The 16,205-nt window shown below is 31.3% G+C and overlaps 1 protein-coding gene across 1 annotated transcript; it reads right to left on the bottom strand.

Annotated features, from left to right (window-relative positions):
* Positions 1–8,320: 8,320 nt before the first annotated feature.
* On the bottom strand, positions 8,321–15,873 carry LOC134252472 (uncharacterized). Its single transcript, XM_062734958.1, has 3 exons — positions 15,766–15,873; positions 15,475–15,625; positions 8,321–9,926 (listed from the first exon to the last, which is right to left on the bottom strand). The coding sequence occupies exons 1-3, from the start codon at positions 15,871–15,873 to the stop codon at positions 9,532–9,534; spliced, it is 654 nt and encodes a 217-aa protein (XP_062590942.1). The 3' UTR covers positions 8,321–9,531.
* Positions 15,874–16,205: the final 332 nt, after the last annotated feature.

Genomic DNA, 16,205 nt, shown 5'->3' with positions numbered 1-16,205 from the left:
TGATGCATAACAAATTGTCAACACTTTTTGAGATATCAGATAAAACGTTTTGGCCCCTCTGGATCCTTTATTTTAGGGGCCAGCCCTTTTTCTTGGCCCCTAATAATGTACAATATGACATGAAAATCATGATATCATTTGAAAGATCATGCAATTCTACACTTCTTTTATTCTACATGTTTTAACAAAATATTTCTAGGTAAAAAGTTATCGTAGAAATTGTGTTAAAAATTTTGAAATTCTTGGTAGGACTATTTTCGGGCCATAGCGAGCGTCGACACTTCGTACTTCCGGTAGTTGTGATATACTTAGTGCACATCTCCAAAGGTTGCTCTAGCATCACTGAAAATTTCATGCTTCTGTGTTAAGTGCTTTTTGAGAAAACTGCCGGACAAAGTGACCCTCTAAAAATCACTAAATCGCAGAAATCTCCGGACCGGAAGTGACGTCATCAAAATAAAAAAAATATATATCTAGATTTTTTAATGTTCTATCAGACCTGAAAGTTTCATGAAAATCGATCGAGCCGTTCTCCAGAAATCGCGCGCACAAAATCGGTAAGAAAAAAAAAAACAATAATAAAAATAGTGGAAAAGAAACCTAAGAATAACAGTAAGGTCTTCCGCTGAAGACGGAAGACCTTAATAAAAGTGAAAAAGAAACAATAGAATAATAGAAGGGTCTTCCGTTGGAGACGGAAGACCCTAACAATAATACGAAACAGACTAAAACCAATATGTTCCCCAACTTCGTTTCGGGAACATAATTAAATATCTATACCCCTCTCTTACATGTACTACTGTACGCATAGACATCAGAAGCGGGGGGAGAGTTAGCCTCCCAACTTTTTATTTTGCAAATTATATATATATATATATAATATAAACATTTAAAATTGGAATTTACCTTTATTTGTTGGTTTAGCCCCCCTTTTCAATTACTCCCCCCTCCCACTTTCAATTTGTTTCCGACGTCTGTGGTACATACATTTTTGTTAATAAAAGTTTTTTTTCTGCATACAAGACTATACGATGGCTTTCACTCAGACATCATACTGTACAGAGGATTTAAACCAAATGAGGAACTAATTTTAAAGGAGTTACCATGGTGCTAAAAGTGTATCATAAAGTTGAAAAGAAATATACCAAGCCAAGTCAATTTTATTAGGAAAAGCTAAATGGTAAAAATCAGCCTATGTTATATTGCTATTTTTTTGTCATTTTGTGTTTCCTCACAAAATTCACCTGGCTTGGTATATTTTTCTAGCACCAAGGTTACATATTCTGAAGTTTGTTTTCATCTGAAATCATTACTGAATGTGATTTGTCTATATTCGTTTTCTTATTGAAATATTACTAATATTTTCCGCGTCCATTTCAAAATCCAGTTCTTTGGAGAACCATGCATTTTTCTAAACTTTTGACATGAAATTAAATCTTTTTCAAAGAAAAAAAAAATGTTTGTATCATCTGTCCTTAACACTGTTCAATAATCTTGCCAGGAATATTGTATGGTTTATAGCTAATATTTCGCATACCATTTTCCTTAAATGAAGGATTAACTTGCTGCCTAAATGAATCCATTGGTCCAATTTTTTTGGGAATGGCTAGGCCTACAACACAATATACATGCAGTAATATGCTATGTGAGTTCTAAATATACATTGTAGAATAAAATGGCATTATATTTTGAAAAAAAAAACAAAATTAATCATGCTACATTTTATACTGTAGTGAATTTATGTTATTCATATAAATAGAAAAAAAAGTTGTATTAGAAAACTTTTATGGGAATGTGAAACCTCTGACATTATTGAAAGAATATTTATAAAAAAAAACTTTTCTGATTTTCACCTTTACCAATATGAAAAACAAAATTACATAGCACATGCATACTTTAAAAAAAAAGGAAATGCTCTAGAGGTGTACATAACCTGTGGAGAAATTGATGCATTTTTTTTTCTTTATTCATTCTTTAAGCCTGAAACTCTTGACAGCTACAATGATAAAAGTATTATATATATAAATATTTTTAATGTACATGTAATCTAAACCAAAAATGAATATTTTTTCATTAATTTAGAAAATCTATGAAATTACAGCCATAGATCTGAAGCGGAGGTTCTATGTTTTCAACATAATGATACTGATAATTTTTTTTATATTGTGTAGCATGTTTGTAGGTCAAAATACAACATCATAATTTGTTTAGGCCTAGTGAATCATTGACGGAAACAATGAAAACATCCTATTTAATTTACCGTAGTTTAAATTTGTGTTACTGATGACTTCCATAAATACACATATAGTGTCAAAGAATATGAGCTAATTGACAAGAACTCAGTATACATTTACTCAAATTAAATTTTAATTATTCTAAAAAGTGTGCAACTTAGGAGGGGGGGGGGGCACACAAAGCACTGCATTACAGTTTTTAACTGACTGTGAAAATACATCTAAATGAACATGCACACACTTTTTTTTTCTCTATGGTGTTAACAAAAGCATGACTTCATACTGTAGATTTACACGTATCATGTACCTACATGTACATGCGCATACATAACTGGCCTGAAATTACAGTGAATTACAGTGCAGAGCTGGTGCAGATCGTCTCAGTTTTCCATTATTTCCCGAAATTTCATCATATTCGCTCTCGTAAAAGGGGTAAGCAATGCCCTGTCTCTTATTTTATCCCTATTTTCTTTAAAGATTGCCTGGTTAATGCATGTAAATCCACTGCAAATCTCAGCTAATGTCGCCACGTTTTCAGATGTAAAAAACATTTCGTGTCATCGAGTGCAAGTGCTTGGCTGAAGCTGAATGCAGCCACATGACACATTAAAAAAGAATTATTTTAAAGACATGCTGTTTTATATACGAGAAAATCACTAATTAGTTTCTATTTAATCATGAAAATATTGCCGTTTAATACAAATTCTTGGAAACATCGGTAAATAGTTATTTTGAACTCCATTTCCTTGTATGGATCAATCAGGGCAGAGCAACTGTCATGACGTCAGACATCATTATGACCTCATTACTATATTTTTTTCCATATGTTGCCTTAACTGTACTGCGTAAAGATAACGCATATTTTTCTTAACTTGAAAAGTGCTGCTGCTTTATTTAAATCGATGGCATGATTTTAAAAGTACACAAAATATTTGGTAAAAGTCAAACATATTTTGACATTAGGTTATTCGCCTGAAAATTTTATAATTTAAACAAGAATTCTATTCAAATTAGCAGCACTTTTTCAGAATCTCCAAGATATGCAGAAACAATTAATAGCTTAAATTTTTAATTATAAATAGGATATGCCCTTGCGATGTTGAAATTTGTTAATGACCTACATTCGGTACACGAACTATGAATTCATCAATTGAATGTACATCGATGCGACCAAGCTTCATACAATACAGAGTGGGCTATTAAAACTAAAAGAAAATAATTTATTAAATACAATTTGTATAGAATATGAATTTATCTAGTAGTATTTGAAGCTGCACAGGGACAAGGGATGTAGAGAATATCACTAGAGTGATAGAGCATTACATTATTTTTATTCATAACAAAATTTAAGAGAATGGGAATTTTAAGCTATTACATGTATACCTAATTTCCTCAAAGTTTTCATAATTCCCAAACATCACAGACTAGGTCCAAGTACTTTTTTGGGTAGAGGAAATTAACATTTTTAAAGGTGTATCTATTTTTTTCTTGACAAAAACAAACGTATGCCCTTGTAATTTTTTTTCATTTCTTTCATTCAGTATAAGAACTCTATTTTTATACAACTCACGTGACAAATAGCTGACACATGCGAAATAACAGGTACTGTGTACGCCCTAGTCCAGTCCATTATGAATAACTATATACCATTTTCTACGGGAATTAAGGGGGCCGACTATGGTTTTATTGTGTGCATACTACAATAGCGAAACTCTTCATTTTTATATCATATATAACATACATTAAATTTAGTGTGCATGCCAAGTTTGGGCGAAATCTACCGTCTAGGTATTTTAAGGTAACATCTCAAAATATAAGTACATTTACTATAGGATTATATAGGAAAATGCCAATTTTAGCACTTTAAAAAAAATTATACAAATTCTACAATATACGTTTTTTTCAAACTATAATATATGATGAGTAATACTTTATTGTATATGTTGTGTAAGAAACACAAAATTCTACCGCCTTGTTACCAAAGGGGTCATCTCAAAAGACCAAAATTAACTAATTTTCCTGTTTTTATAGAGTACTACAATATATGACGGGCACAATGGTATTATACTAAAAATTATAAGAATAATGGAGAAATTCTCAAATTTCTATGTTTTAAATTTCAAAAGCGTATGTTTAATACTTTTTATTTAATGAAATTTTTATTACCCCTTTCTTTAAGAGCTTCAGCTTATCATAACGTCAAAAACACACTGCAACGACGTCAATATACCTATCGGTTGCAAAACTGGTTAAAATATAAATTATATAAAATTGTTAATACATTTTTGAACCTGTAATTTTTTAGTTTTGATTCATTTTATTAATCAAGTGAAAAAAGTTTGTTTAAAACATTAAATACGCTTCATTTTACCATGAAGCGCGAAATATTGCGCAATGGAAACTATAGTCAGTCCCCATAAGTAGCTTTGTCACAAGTGTTTAAAAGAAGTAATGTGTATTAAAACGGTGCTTAGGTATGTTGTGAGATGTGTATTGTTTCATTATGTATATAATTAGTAACATTAAGTTTCTTGAACATTCCAGAGTGGTCAACATGTTCGGTCATTTGATCTAGAACATTCTTAAATTTTGTGTATGTCCAGATTGTTCCAGTAATATCATGATTTAATAATTTCTAGAATATTCTAGATTTATGATACTGTATAAATACCCTGTCAATTCGATGCATAGAGAGACTTTGTCGCATAAGCACCATTGAGATACAATTGGGATATATTTTCACTGGGACACTCTGATGTATGTATTCTTAGATTCTTGCTAAGTTTGTACTTTATGATTGTATATTACTGTAAATAAATTATTGTTGAGTTTAAATTGTGTTATTGATCTTTGCTGGCATTTCGGGTAATTCTGACCCATAACAGGTAACATTTTCTATATTGGTCCTCAACATAGCCGTATTGGTCCTTAACATAGCCGCGTTAGTCCTCGGTTTAGGGGGCACAATTTTGAGGATCGAAGAATTTCAAAGAGATAAAGTCCCAATCGTTGCAATAACACCATTCCTCAATTTTTTTTTTTTTTTTTTTTTGCTTTAAAAATATATGCATGGTGTAGAAGTGCATAGATGGTTTAACGCTGGACTGCTTTCCGGTACCCCCCCCCCCCCCAAAAAAAAAAAAGAAAGAAAAATAAAGAAAAAAGGAAAGAAACGAACAAAAAAAAAACCCATAAACAAACACACATTAAATTAATACAATTGTTTAAGTAATAGAATATCAGCACACACAGCTTTAAAATAAATATTTTAAAAAATCTGTACACAATGATATGTATTGAGTATTTACTGTACTTTTAAAATTACGGAGAGAGAGAGAGAAAGAGAGAGAGAGAGAGAGAGAGAGAGAGAGAGAGAGAGATTTTATCAATTCGATACGGCACTACATTTAATATATAAGAAAATACAAGAGAATTTTTTTTTATCTTTAATGGGATTTTATTTCGTTTTTATTTACAAATTGTAGGTTTCCTTTTATCGTTTTTTTTTAAGTATAATATATAAGAATTAAATTTTCACCTAGAAACGACTAAAATTTAAGGGGAAATCTGGATTTAGGGAGTGAGTTCAGGAACATCCCCGCGCAAGATCCCCAGTTCCTCCCCCTTCTCCACCCCCCCCCCCCCCCCCCCCCCCCCCCGAAAAAAAAATCGTTAAGCTTGAGAAGTTCTTTGTGTTTACTTTTGTGTATATTTTATAGCCATTATAACTGGCTATATTACACGTTTTCAATCGATCGATAAAAAGATCTGTCTACTTCGAATATTAATGTTACACAGTTAAAACCCACCGCGGACAAGCCCAAAATTCCGGAACTAACACCCACTAAAGGGCTTTTTTATTTACCTTAAATAAAACTAAAGCGGCGTTTGCAATGAAAATTCTTGCAAGTATTGTACCACACTTATAACAAAATATGGGTTAGGTTTTAATTTATTTAAATATGAGTTAATTAAATAAATTTTGAGTGATCCGAAAAGAGGGCCACGGCTCTATGCTTAAGTGGAAACGTGGAAACATTTTTTATAGTCATGTCCGATTTATAGAAAAAAATACTTCTAACAGCAAATAATTATTATTTGGTCCAGCATAGGTTTTAACCTATTTAAAGTATGCTGAATCCGAAAAAACAAAGCATGTTGGCCTTCATGAAAATGGCGTTAAAGAGGTCAAAATGGCGATTCAAAATGTCAGACATCCAGTTTTTCTATTTTTTTCTTAATGTCGTTCAAAAAGGAGAAAAAAAGTGTGAAAATCTCACTGAGTGTAATGCAAGTATGAAAAATGATAATAAAATGCTACCATTATTAGAAAATTTAGTCGGTTCTACAATTAATACGAATTTTCTCTGATTTTTTTTGTTTATTGTTTCTATATTCTGGTTTGTTGAGGATCTTACATATGCATATATCCATACACTGCAGATTTGTATTTTTTCCTCTACATCTCACTAGTCTACAACTGAATGATGGGATAACTGTAAGTTAAAAGTCAATATAGCGATTCGTATATTTTTTCAATTTATTTCTTAATGTAGTTTACGTAGGAGAAAGGATTTGTGAATATCTTACTGAGCGTAGTACAACTACGTCAATTTCCAAAAGGGTCCGCTTCGGGTTTGCTTTCTGTTAGGTTGTGTCCGGTCGGTACTGTAGCTTCATGTAAACACTTTTTTTTTCTTTCCTAGATGATGAGAAACGTTATCTGATTTATATCATCTAACGTACATGTATAAAGAGTTGAAAAAGTAGAACCCCTAAAGATAACTTTACGGGTACTTTTTTTGCTATTCAATATCCTTATACAATGCATTAATACAAATACTTTTTACTTTTTCAAAACTTATTTGTCATTATTCGCAAATGAGATAGTGTACAAAAATGTTCTGTTAATTCCCGATGAAGTCATGGACATTTTTTCCATTCGTCAGGCGATGATAAAACGTTCACGACACCTGATCCCACCTCTGATGGTTTATAGGTCCATTTTTGCTTTGCTACTAATTTGTTTTGTTTAAGCTGATTTTTGAATTTGAATACTTTTCGTTATGTCCGTTTTCGTGGATTTTAATTATGCTCAGATATAATATGGACTTATTAAATTACTATGAAACAAAATTTATCCCAACAATTAAGAAGAAAATAAATTCGATTCGGCATTTTGATATACGGACGAAACATCTTATCAATTAGCAATGGATTATTTAATTTGTATGCTAAGTGGATTTTATTTGTATCTCAGTGAACAAAAATTGAAAGACTATACGATGTTTCATATTTGTAGTTCTATTGACTGTACACGATACATATTGTCTTGTAACAAATATATTCAGCAAACAAAAGGTTCTACCGCCCACTTTTCATGCTATAAAAATAATGTATCACATGCATATTATGTTTTTCTTTCACACTGAATGTTTATGCCCGGAGTACGGTCCTTTTTTTAAACTTAACCCTACTGTTGACAATTAAGACGATGTTACAAGAATTTACAAAGGGAGTTTAACGCAGATATTTTTATGATAAGCAAATTTTCATGTTATACATTAAAAAAAAACACTCATTAATTTTCATGCCCACAAATTGATTTTTTTTTTTGGGGGGGGGGGTATTAAACTTCGACTGGAATATTTCTTATTAATTCGAATCTGGTATGGAACAGTAATAATTCTCAAAAGACAAACTTTAAATGCAAATTTTGAGTAGAATAGATGAAAGATGAAAGCAGGTAGAATGGATTTCAGAGCGATCTTTATGGATCGGTCAAATGGAAAATCAATACATGTATAATATTATGCATTTCGTGTAAATTCATGTTTCTGCTTTTAAAGCCGGAGCCAAACATTCCTCATATTTTATTCAACCTTTCGAAGATATATGAAAAAAAACAAAATTAGATTATTTTGTTTTATTTTTTACCAAGCATATTTTTCAGTTTTTGAGAAATAGATTATTTCATTAAGTGGTAAAACATTTCTAGATTTTTTTTTATTAAAAAGAAATTCAGTCATTGAAAAATCACTGAGATCAAAAGCATTATTATGATTATAAATGAAAATGTTGGGAAAATATTTGAATATATGGAAGAAAAATCATTGATACTCTACAGTCAATAATATCTGAACATTAAAAAGTCATAATAAAAAAAAATCGTTGTTTCGTTATTATATACTTAAATGTTAGAATATAAAGAAATGAATGCATTCTTGATCACCATTTAGGAAAGCAGCTTGCAAATTGTAGCACACTTAAGGTTACAGTATGGAGGTGGGTCCTAATTTGTACCGGAAATATTTACTATGACGTCACACAAAATATAATGTCTTCAACATACCACAAAATAACAATTATATGCTATTTCAAACTGCTGGATAGCTATATACTTAACTTATATAAAATCTTACTATAACATGGAAATTTGTCGTTTGTTAAATCCTACACAACAGTATATAAACGATGCATCGATCGCAATGCACTTGTCAATGTGACGACATCTCACAAAAATTTCGCAGTTTGTACACAGTCAGAGGCTTATCAATTCACATTTTGTACAATGAAAAATGTCCTCTGTTCTCAAATAGAATTATTTTGCAGTTAAACAAAACGCTGTTAACTTGAATGCGATGTCTATTTAACAATTTTATTTATAAACTGTCCATATATTTTTCAGACAAGTGATATTCTCGTGTGTTTGTATGAAGATTCATTGAAAGAGTAACAGAAGAGCCCTAATAAATCGATCTATTGCAAGGGCATACGTATCTTGCAAAGTTTTTACACATACTCAAGAGACATTAAGCTATTTGAAAAGTGCTGCGAACCTCATAAGATTTTGAAAATAAATCAATTAAAGCTATATTTACTGTAGTTCACCAGTAATATATTGAACCTGCCGTCCAAGAAATTAAATTTTAGCAAGTAAAAAAGGGAATCTATATAGGTTTGCAGCAGTTATTACAAAGTACATAAAGTGTTGAAAAGGATTATTAATTGAGCTAAGATTTTTAACTTGGTTATGCCCTTGCACTATTGGAATTGATAGATGACCTCTAATCTGCAAGTATAATTGCTAAAATCATGTGACTTTGACATCACGTGACAATTCTAATTAAAAAAAATTTAAATGTCCTCGACATGTAAATTTGGACATTTCATTTTTTTCAGTCCTAAAAAGAATCGCCCATCCTAATAAAGTTTGTATTCTTTATCTTAAAAAATTGCCGATATTTCCATTTATAACCTTAACTGTGCTGTGATTAATGTATTATATCTCGAAAAACTAATTTGTGTCCTCAATGCTTGGAACATCATTGATATGGTCTATTAATCCTTCCTTGTAGAATCCTTGGAGAGCTTTATATCTGAAAAAGTTCTGGAAATTCTTCACAGATATTGATGACATTGGTCCAGGAACCGGGGTATACGCCAATGCTCCCAGTATTGTTCCATTGTTCCTCCTAGTAAGCATTGCTCCTGAGCTGATCTCGATGTCCAATTTGTAGAGGACATACATGCAATCGACGAATTCCTTATCCGGGGATTTTCCAAATGCTATCATTCCATAACGAGCTGAGGAATCGGCATTGCAGTTGTATTTCCACTCTATTATTTTGTACTCCCAGGTGTCACCGTAAAGGATTCCATCCATCTTTTGTCTCGTTTTCATGTCGATCCCTGAAATATTTGATATATAGACAATCTCGTAAATTTTAAGTCGGGACTTTTTAAATCTAGTGCCCTTATATCAACCTTAAGAAGGTTGGGTTTCCCCATCATTTATCAGTGTATGTTAAAACTAAACAAAAATGATTATTCTTACATAAAATTTAAAAATAGCGAACATTTGTTTAGTTTAAAGTCCTATTCATTTTTTAAGATATTTTCTAAAATTTGTACACTAATACAATTCAAGAATGTTTTTAAGTTTTGTGTAAGTTATTGGTGTGTGTGATTGGGCTTCCGTTCCATCCCTATTTTTTTTTGTAGCATTTAATGAAAAGAAATCAAGGCATTTAAGCTTGAAAGTATTGTTTTAATAACCAAATGTACAAAATTAGTTTGATAATCTCAGGAAATAATTGTAATTTTGTTAACAAAAGCTTTCTATGAACAAAAAGTAACCATTTAACAAAAAAAAAAACTTCATAATAGTTTGTTGGATGTCCTTTTTTTCTCTTGCCCGTCAGGTTCCGGTGTAACGACGAAAAGTGACCCCCGTAGAATATTGACCAGGGGGTCATTTTTCTACGTAAAAAAACATTCCCGACCAGTAATTCTACGACTCCACACACGTTGAAAAATGACCCCCATAGAAATTTGACCACCTACTTTTTTATACTATAAAACCTTATATCTATGTCTCCAGATATTTTTCATACTTTCAAATGTAATAAGGTTTTTTTTTATTTTATGTACTTAAATTCTTACCAACATATATCTGATTGCATATCTTAATAGCAGCATCACAATCAGTTTATCTGGTATGGATTTATTTTTGGCTTGGAGAATCCCACTGAAAAACTTCAAGAGTACTGTGCAACAATATATTCACGAAGAGCTGTGAATCAGATGTGGATACTAAAAAATTTCAAAGAACTTTTTGACAATTTGAAATCAAAGAATTTTTCCAAAATCAACAGCTTAATAACTTACGACTTTTTATATCATTGACAGATGCTTTTTCAATGAAAATGGAACTCGTCAATTTACTTACCTGGTCATTGGTCATTTGCAAAACTATTTTGTTAAAACATATTCTGATTGCACACACAAGTACTCTGAAGTTGACATAAAAAAGATGCCCAAGTTTCTGACTGACAATATCTATGTGGTCTTTGGAGACCAGGTCTTTCAACAATCTATTGGAATTCCCATGGTTACCAATTGCGCTCCATTATTAGCAGATCTATTTTCGCATTCATATGTAGCATAATTTGTGCAATATCTTATGCATGAAAAGAAGAAAACACATGCTGTGGCCTTCAACTCGACAGTTAGATATATCGTTAATCTTATTGAAAACACTGGGGGTCCTGCCCTCAAGCATCTTTGGTCATTTATATGGTCACTTACAGCTTTATGGCTAGTTCTCTCTCTATCATTTCCAATTCAGTTTCATTAAGTTTGGACCTATTCATAGAAATTGTATTGGCTTCTCTGGGAATCCTCACATATGAGTTATAAATTGTAGCACCAGTGAAATTTGAACTCTCTTTACCTCTTCCTCTTTCTTTTGGTAATCTTGGCGATGTGTCATTTTTAAGTATTGTCAATTAACAATGGTAATTTCTATTTCTACGTGGATACGATATATCCTGGTGAGCTTGAGATAAAAGATACCACGGAGACGTTTATGGTAATCTAACAACCAACCTATATGATGAACGTGATGACTTTAGCTTTTTTATCGTCAACTTCCCTTACTACCTTCATCATAACTCAGTTGATTCGACACGCAAGAGCATGCTCTACGTATGAACAATTTCTAAGGCGAGGTACATTATTAAGAAATAACTGTCTTATTTCTTGCGTGATAAAATTATCACACAAGCCAATCGATTGATCATCTTCATGAAATTAGAGGCTAATATAAGAGTTCATTTGTCCGCAAAAATTTGAACCTTGCCCATAAATTTAGTCTATGAACTCTTAGTCTATCATTTCGTTACTTAGATATCTAAAGTCCTAGGACATACCGTCCAAAAGTTAATGACAAGGTAAGAATTGGAATTTTTGTGTACAAGTGTGTCAAACTTCAAGGTCAAGTTTAAAAATTAAAATTGGTTGTTCATAAAAAAAAGGTCTTCACAAAAATATACCTGAAATGTGAAAGCCATAGTCCAAACCAGTCTAAAGTTATAGGCAAGGTTCAAATTTTTTAGGACAAATAGGCAAACAGACAGACGGACGGACAGGTAAAAAACTATATACCACCCAAAACTTTGTTAACGGGGGCAAAATTATAATATGTAAAGCAACAACTTTTTCGTAATCCAACATTGTTTTTGTTTCTATTGGAAAAAAACTCCCTAAAATCATCACATGTAAGTACATGTACATTTAGAACGGGGAAGACGATTCTACATGTGCCAATTTTTGGAAAGACGAGCACTTCCTTTTTAGTTAATCATGTTTTATGCTACAACCCCCATTGTGTTAAGTTTTTATTGACACTAGCAAACAACAAAAGACATTTTACAGCTAACCACTTTTTGTTTCATTTGTATCATAGGTCAGATTTATTTCATTTCGTAATTATTTGTTTTCAAATTAAATCATCCTTATCTTTTTATGAAAAGTTCGAAACTTCATTCATAGATAACCAAATATTTTTCTAAGATCTATTTTTTTAAGCTAGCGCCCCTTTTCGCGACAGTTTTAAAAGTAGGAATCAAAAACGTTTTAAACATTTGAAAAATAAAACTTTATTTTGAGTTTTGCAAATTATTAATTCAGGGTAAAATCAAAGAGATTTATAAGTAATTAATCATGGAAACTTCTTAAACTTTTTTTCTGACACCAGCGAGAAAATGACCTTTTTAAAGATTAAAATGACAATTGTGGAAACTTACTGTATAAAATGTAATATTGGATTCTATGAATGGGTGTATTTTTGCTATTAGACTAATTGCCTTAGAACATTTTGAAAGATATTGTTTTTCTTTATGGGGATAAAACGGTTTGTATTATTAATGTAAGGAATTGTATAGTTTGATTTCGTTACTTAAGCTTAAAAGCTTTAAGAAATTAACACTTCAAAGCATAAGGCTGTCTGATATTACCCGTATGCATTCATTTATCAAGAATATTCCTACCAAAAGGAATGTTTTTGCATCAAATAATGACAAGGGGTCATTATTCTACGGGTCATATTTCTACAATGCACACGGAGAAAAATGACCCTAAGGCAATAATTTCTACGGAAAAGTGGGTCATTTTTCTACGTAGAATATTGACCAGGGGGTCAAATTTCTACGTAGAAAAATGACCCCCGGTCAATATTCTACACGGGTCACTTTTCGTCGTTACACCGGATTGGGTCCTGGTGTACGGTGTTGATGGTGGCTTCCCTGGGATCTTTCATAAATCATATACAGTCCCAACTTCACAATCTGATATGCATGGTTTTCTCAATATGATTTTAGTGGTTCTAAAACTCTGCTCTTTTCTAAAGTTTTTAATGTACATGTAGGCCTAGTTGTGATATCGGCAACATTTAAGAGGCAGTCCACCAAAAAACCAGGCAATGGGTGGCACATCGCGTGTCATGGATTTTAATTATTTTTTGCATGTAGACTTATTAAAGCAAATGTTTACACCTGACACATTTAATATGAGGGTAAAAAGTACTACTTTTTTGTTGTTTTATATGTAACAGATATTCATAAGCTAGATGTGTCAATGAATATTATTAATAGCATAGACTCTTATCTTTTGTTTTCGAAATGAATAAGACTAAAATTTATACTTCTTTAGAAAAAAATATGTGGACAAAATTTGAGTTTAGAAAGTAACTTTTTGAATTCAGTATCCTATTTTCATTACGTTATAAAACCCAATACATTACAAGGAATTTTTTTTTCTTATGTCAGTATGAATACAAAGTACAAACTTTTGAGTCACTCAGTAAAATCAATGGGAACAGGTATATCGAGAAAAAAAATAAAAGGAGTCAAATTTTACTTTTTTTTTTATTTAATAATTTTCCCAAATGATCCGAACCGGACTCATCTAAAAAGAAAATACTATTTTTGTAATGTTAAATTTGGCTCTTTTGTTGTAATATGATTAAAATATTACTTTACTTATTATTTTTTACATGTTATATAGGTGGCACGTGCCTTTAGTTTGATATATTTTACTAATTTTGCATTATTATCGATTGAGATCGGTTTTAATTCAATAGGAATCGGTTTTTACTGTAGATTTTAACATCAACTGAAACGTGTATTCAACCTGAATAATAAAGCCAATTTTAATCTAAATATAACGTTTTAATGTGCAAATGAATTATATTTTGAAAACATTTTTTTTTTGTTAATTCGTTTAAAAAAATTCTTTAGTGTGTCGATTCTAAATATTCCATTAGGATTCCAATAAAAAGATGATAAGCAGATTTTCCGATGCCACTGGAGATAACTGTTACATCGCAAAATTTCATAAAAAACGTCTATATTTTTTGCTAGAAAACTACTACCAAAAGTGTTTTTTCCACCGACTTTAATTCTTGAACAAAAAGATGAAATATTTCTAGATTCAGATAATTGTGAATTATAGTTCTGGTAAAATGTATTCGAAATTATAGTTCTTTGTTTCTGACCTACATTCAATGGTTTATAGAGGGTAATTCAAAAATACAAAACACAAGGATATTTTACTAAATAAGCAATTTTCAAACAAATCTTCCATTATATTATTCCTTTTGGATTACATTGATATTGTTTTTAATAAAATATAAAATATTCCTCACATTCGACGTGCTGCCTTTTATTACAATTATGCCTTGTTTTTCGATGGACTGCCTCTTAATCTTTTAAAATATCTGGCGGTTTTCTCGGTTTGCCATTCGGTATTCATGTAGTTTTGAAACGGGGCATCCCGTCCTCTTTCCCTCTCGATTTCCGATTTGACTTCTTATTCTAACATGTCAACTTTCTTAGGCGTATGTTCTAAATATCGTAATTTTGCACACGTTTTTACAACGAAGGAAGATTTTTTTTTATTTAAAAAATGTATTTTGTTAAACATGTAAATCATGAAAATCGTTAAAAGAATTAAAAACATTATTGTAAATTGTTATCAGTTTGAATTTTACGACATGTTTAAGTACGAAGACCCACTTGGGGTAAAAATATAAAAAGAATTCATCCATAAATAGTAAGGTTTTAAAGTTTAAACCAATAGGCGTTTTATTTTTTTTTAAGTCAACGGTATTTTTTTAATGTTTTGAACTCGTCTGTCACTTATAACGTCACTATAAAATTCGGTAGACCGTTTATGACTAAACAATCAATTTATTTTCACAGGACGAACGTGTTTTACACATATATAAAAGCGTAATATTTAATGTTATATCAGGGCAAACATTAACTAATGTAAATATAAATGAATGAAAGTAGCAGACCAGCAATCTTTCCTTGCAAGCATTGAAACGTTCATCTGTTGTGTTATATAATAAACTAGATTTGATTAAAAAAAATGTCTTTCAAGAGACTGCAATTACCTTCATAACTCGCCTCGAGATGATCAAGAAACTGTGAAATATTTGCCATTGGTACACCACGACTTTGCATAACTTCACAGCCTTCGTGCCATTTATGAAATGATTCCGCCTCTAGTGCTCGCTCCACCTTCCTAGCATCTCTTCTTGAAACCTTTGAGAATATTTGAACTAATTAATCTTTCATTTGTAAAAAAAGAAAGAAAGACATATTAATTGAACTTTCAAAAGAGCGGGCAATTCTATCATTAAAATTAAGATACACAGAAATAACAGGTAGAGAATTAGAATTACTTTCACGGCGTTTAAAGACTTTTGCAGTGCTTCTTGTGCAGAATGCCGAGAACCACCCGCAGCACTGCTATGGCTCCTTGATTCGGGCTTGGATACAACTTCTGACATCTTAATGATTTACGTTCTGAAATTGAGATGAATAAAAAAATAGTCCATTATTATAACATAATAAAATGTTTCAATTTGACACACACTTATTCGTGCTAAAAAGGATTCTTCCCTTAAACAAATAGCAATCTGAAATTTAAAGAATATATATATGTTCTTAAAGAATTTTAAGACATAATGACAACCAACCTCCGCAATACCCTTGCTTATGAGTGTTAACAAAAAATATATTCAGGTTGTATATAAAGTAAAGAAAAACACGTCATAGATTTTAAATCACATGATACCTGACATAATCTAAAGCGATTGGATAGCTTACGAAAAAGATAAAT

This window comes from Saccostrea cucullata, unplaced genomic scaffold, assembly GCF_032062105.1.
Source record: "Saccostrea cucullata isolate Sc308-1 unplaced genomic scaffold, CSIRO_AGI_Scuc_v1 ctg1564, whole genome shotgun sequence".
NCBI classification, from domain to species: domain Eukaryota; kingdom Metazoa; phylum Mollusca; class Bivalvia; order Ostreida; family Ostreidae; genus Saccostrea; species Saccostrea cuccullata.
Note: the sequence above shows the minus strand (reverse complement) of the source record. Positions and strands in the feature narration are given on the sequence as shown.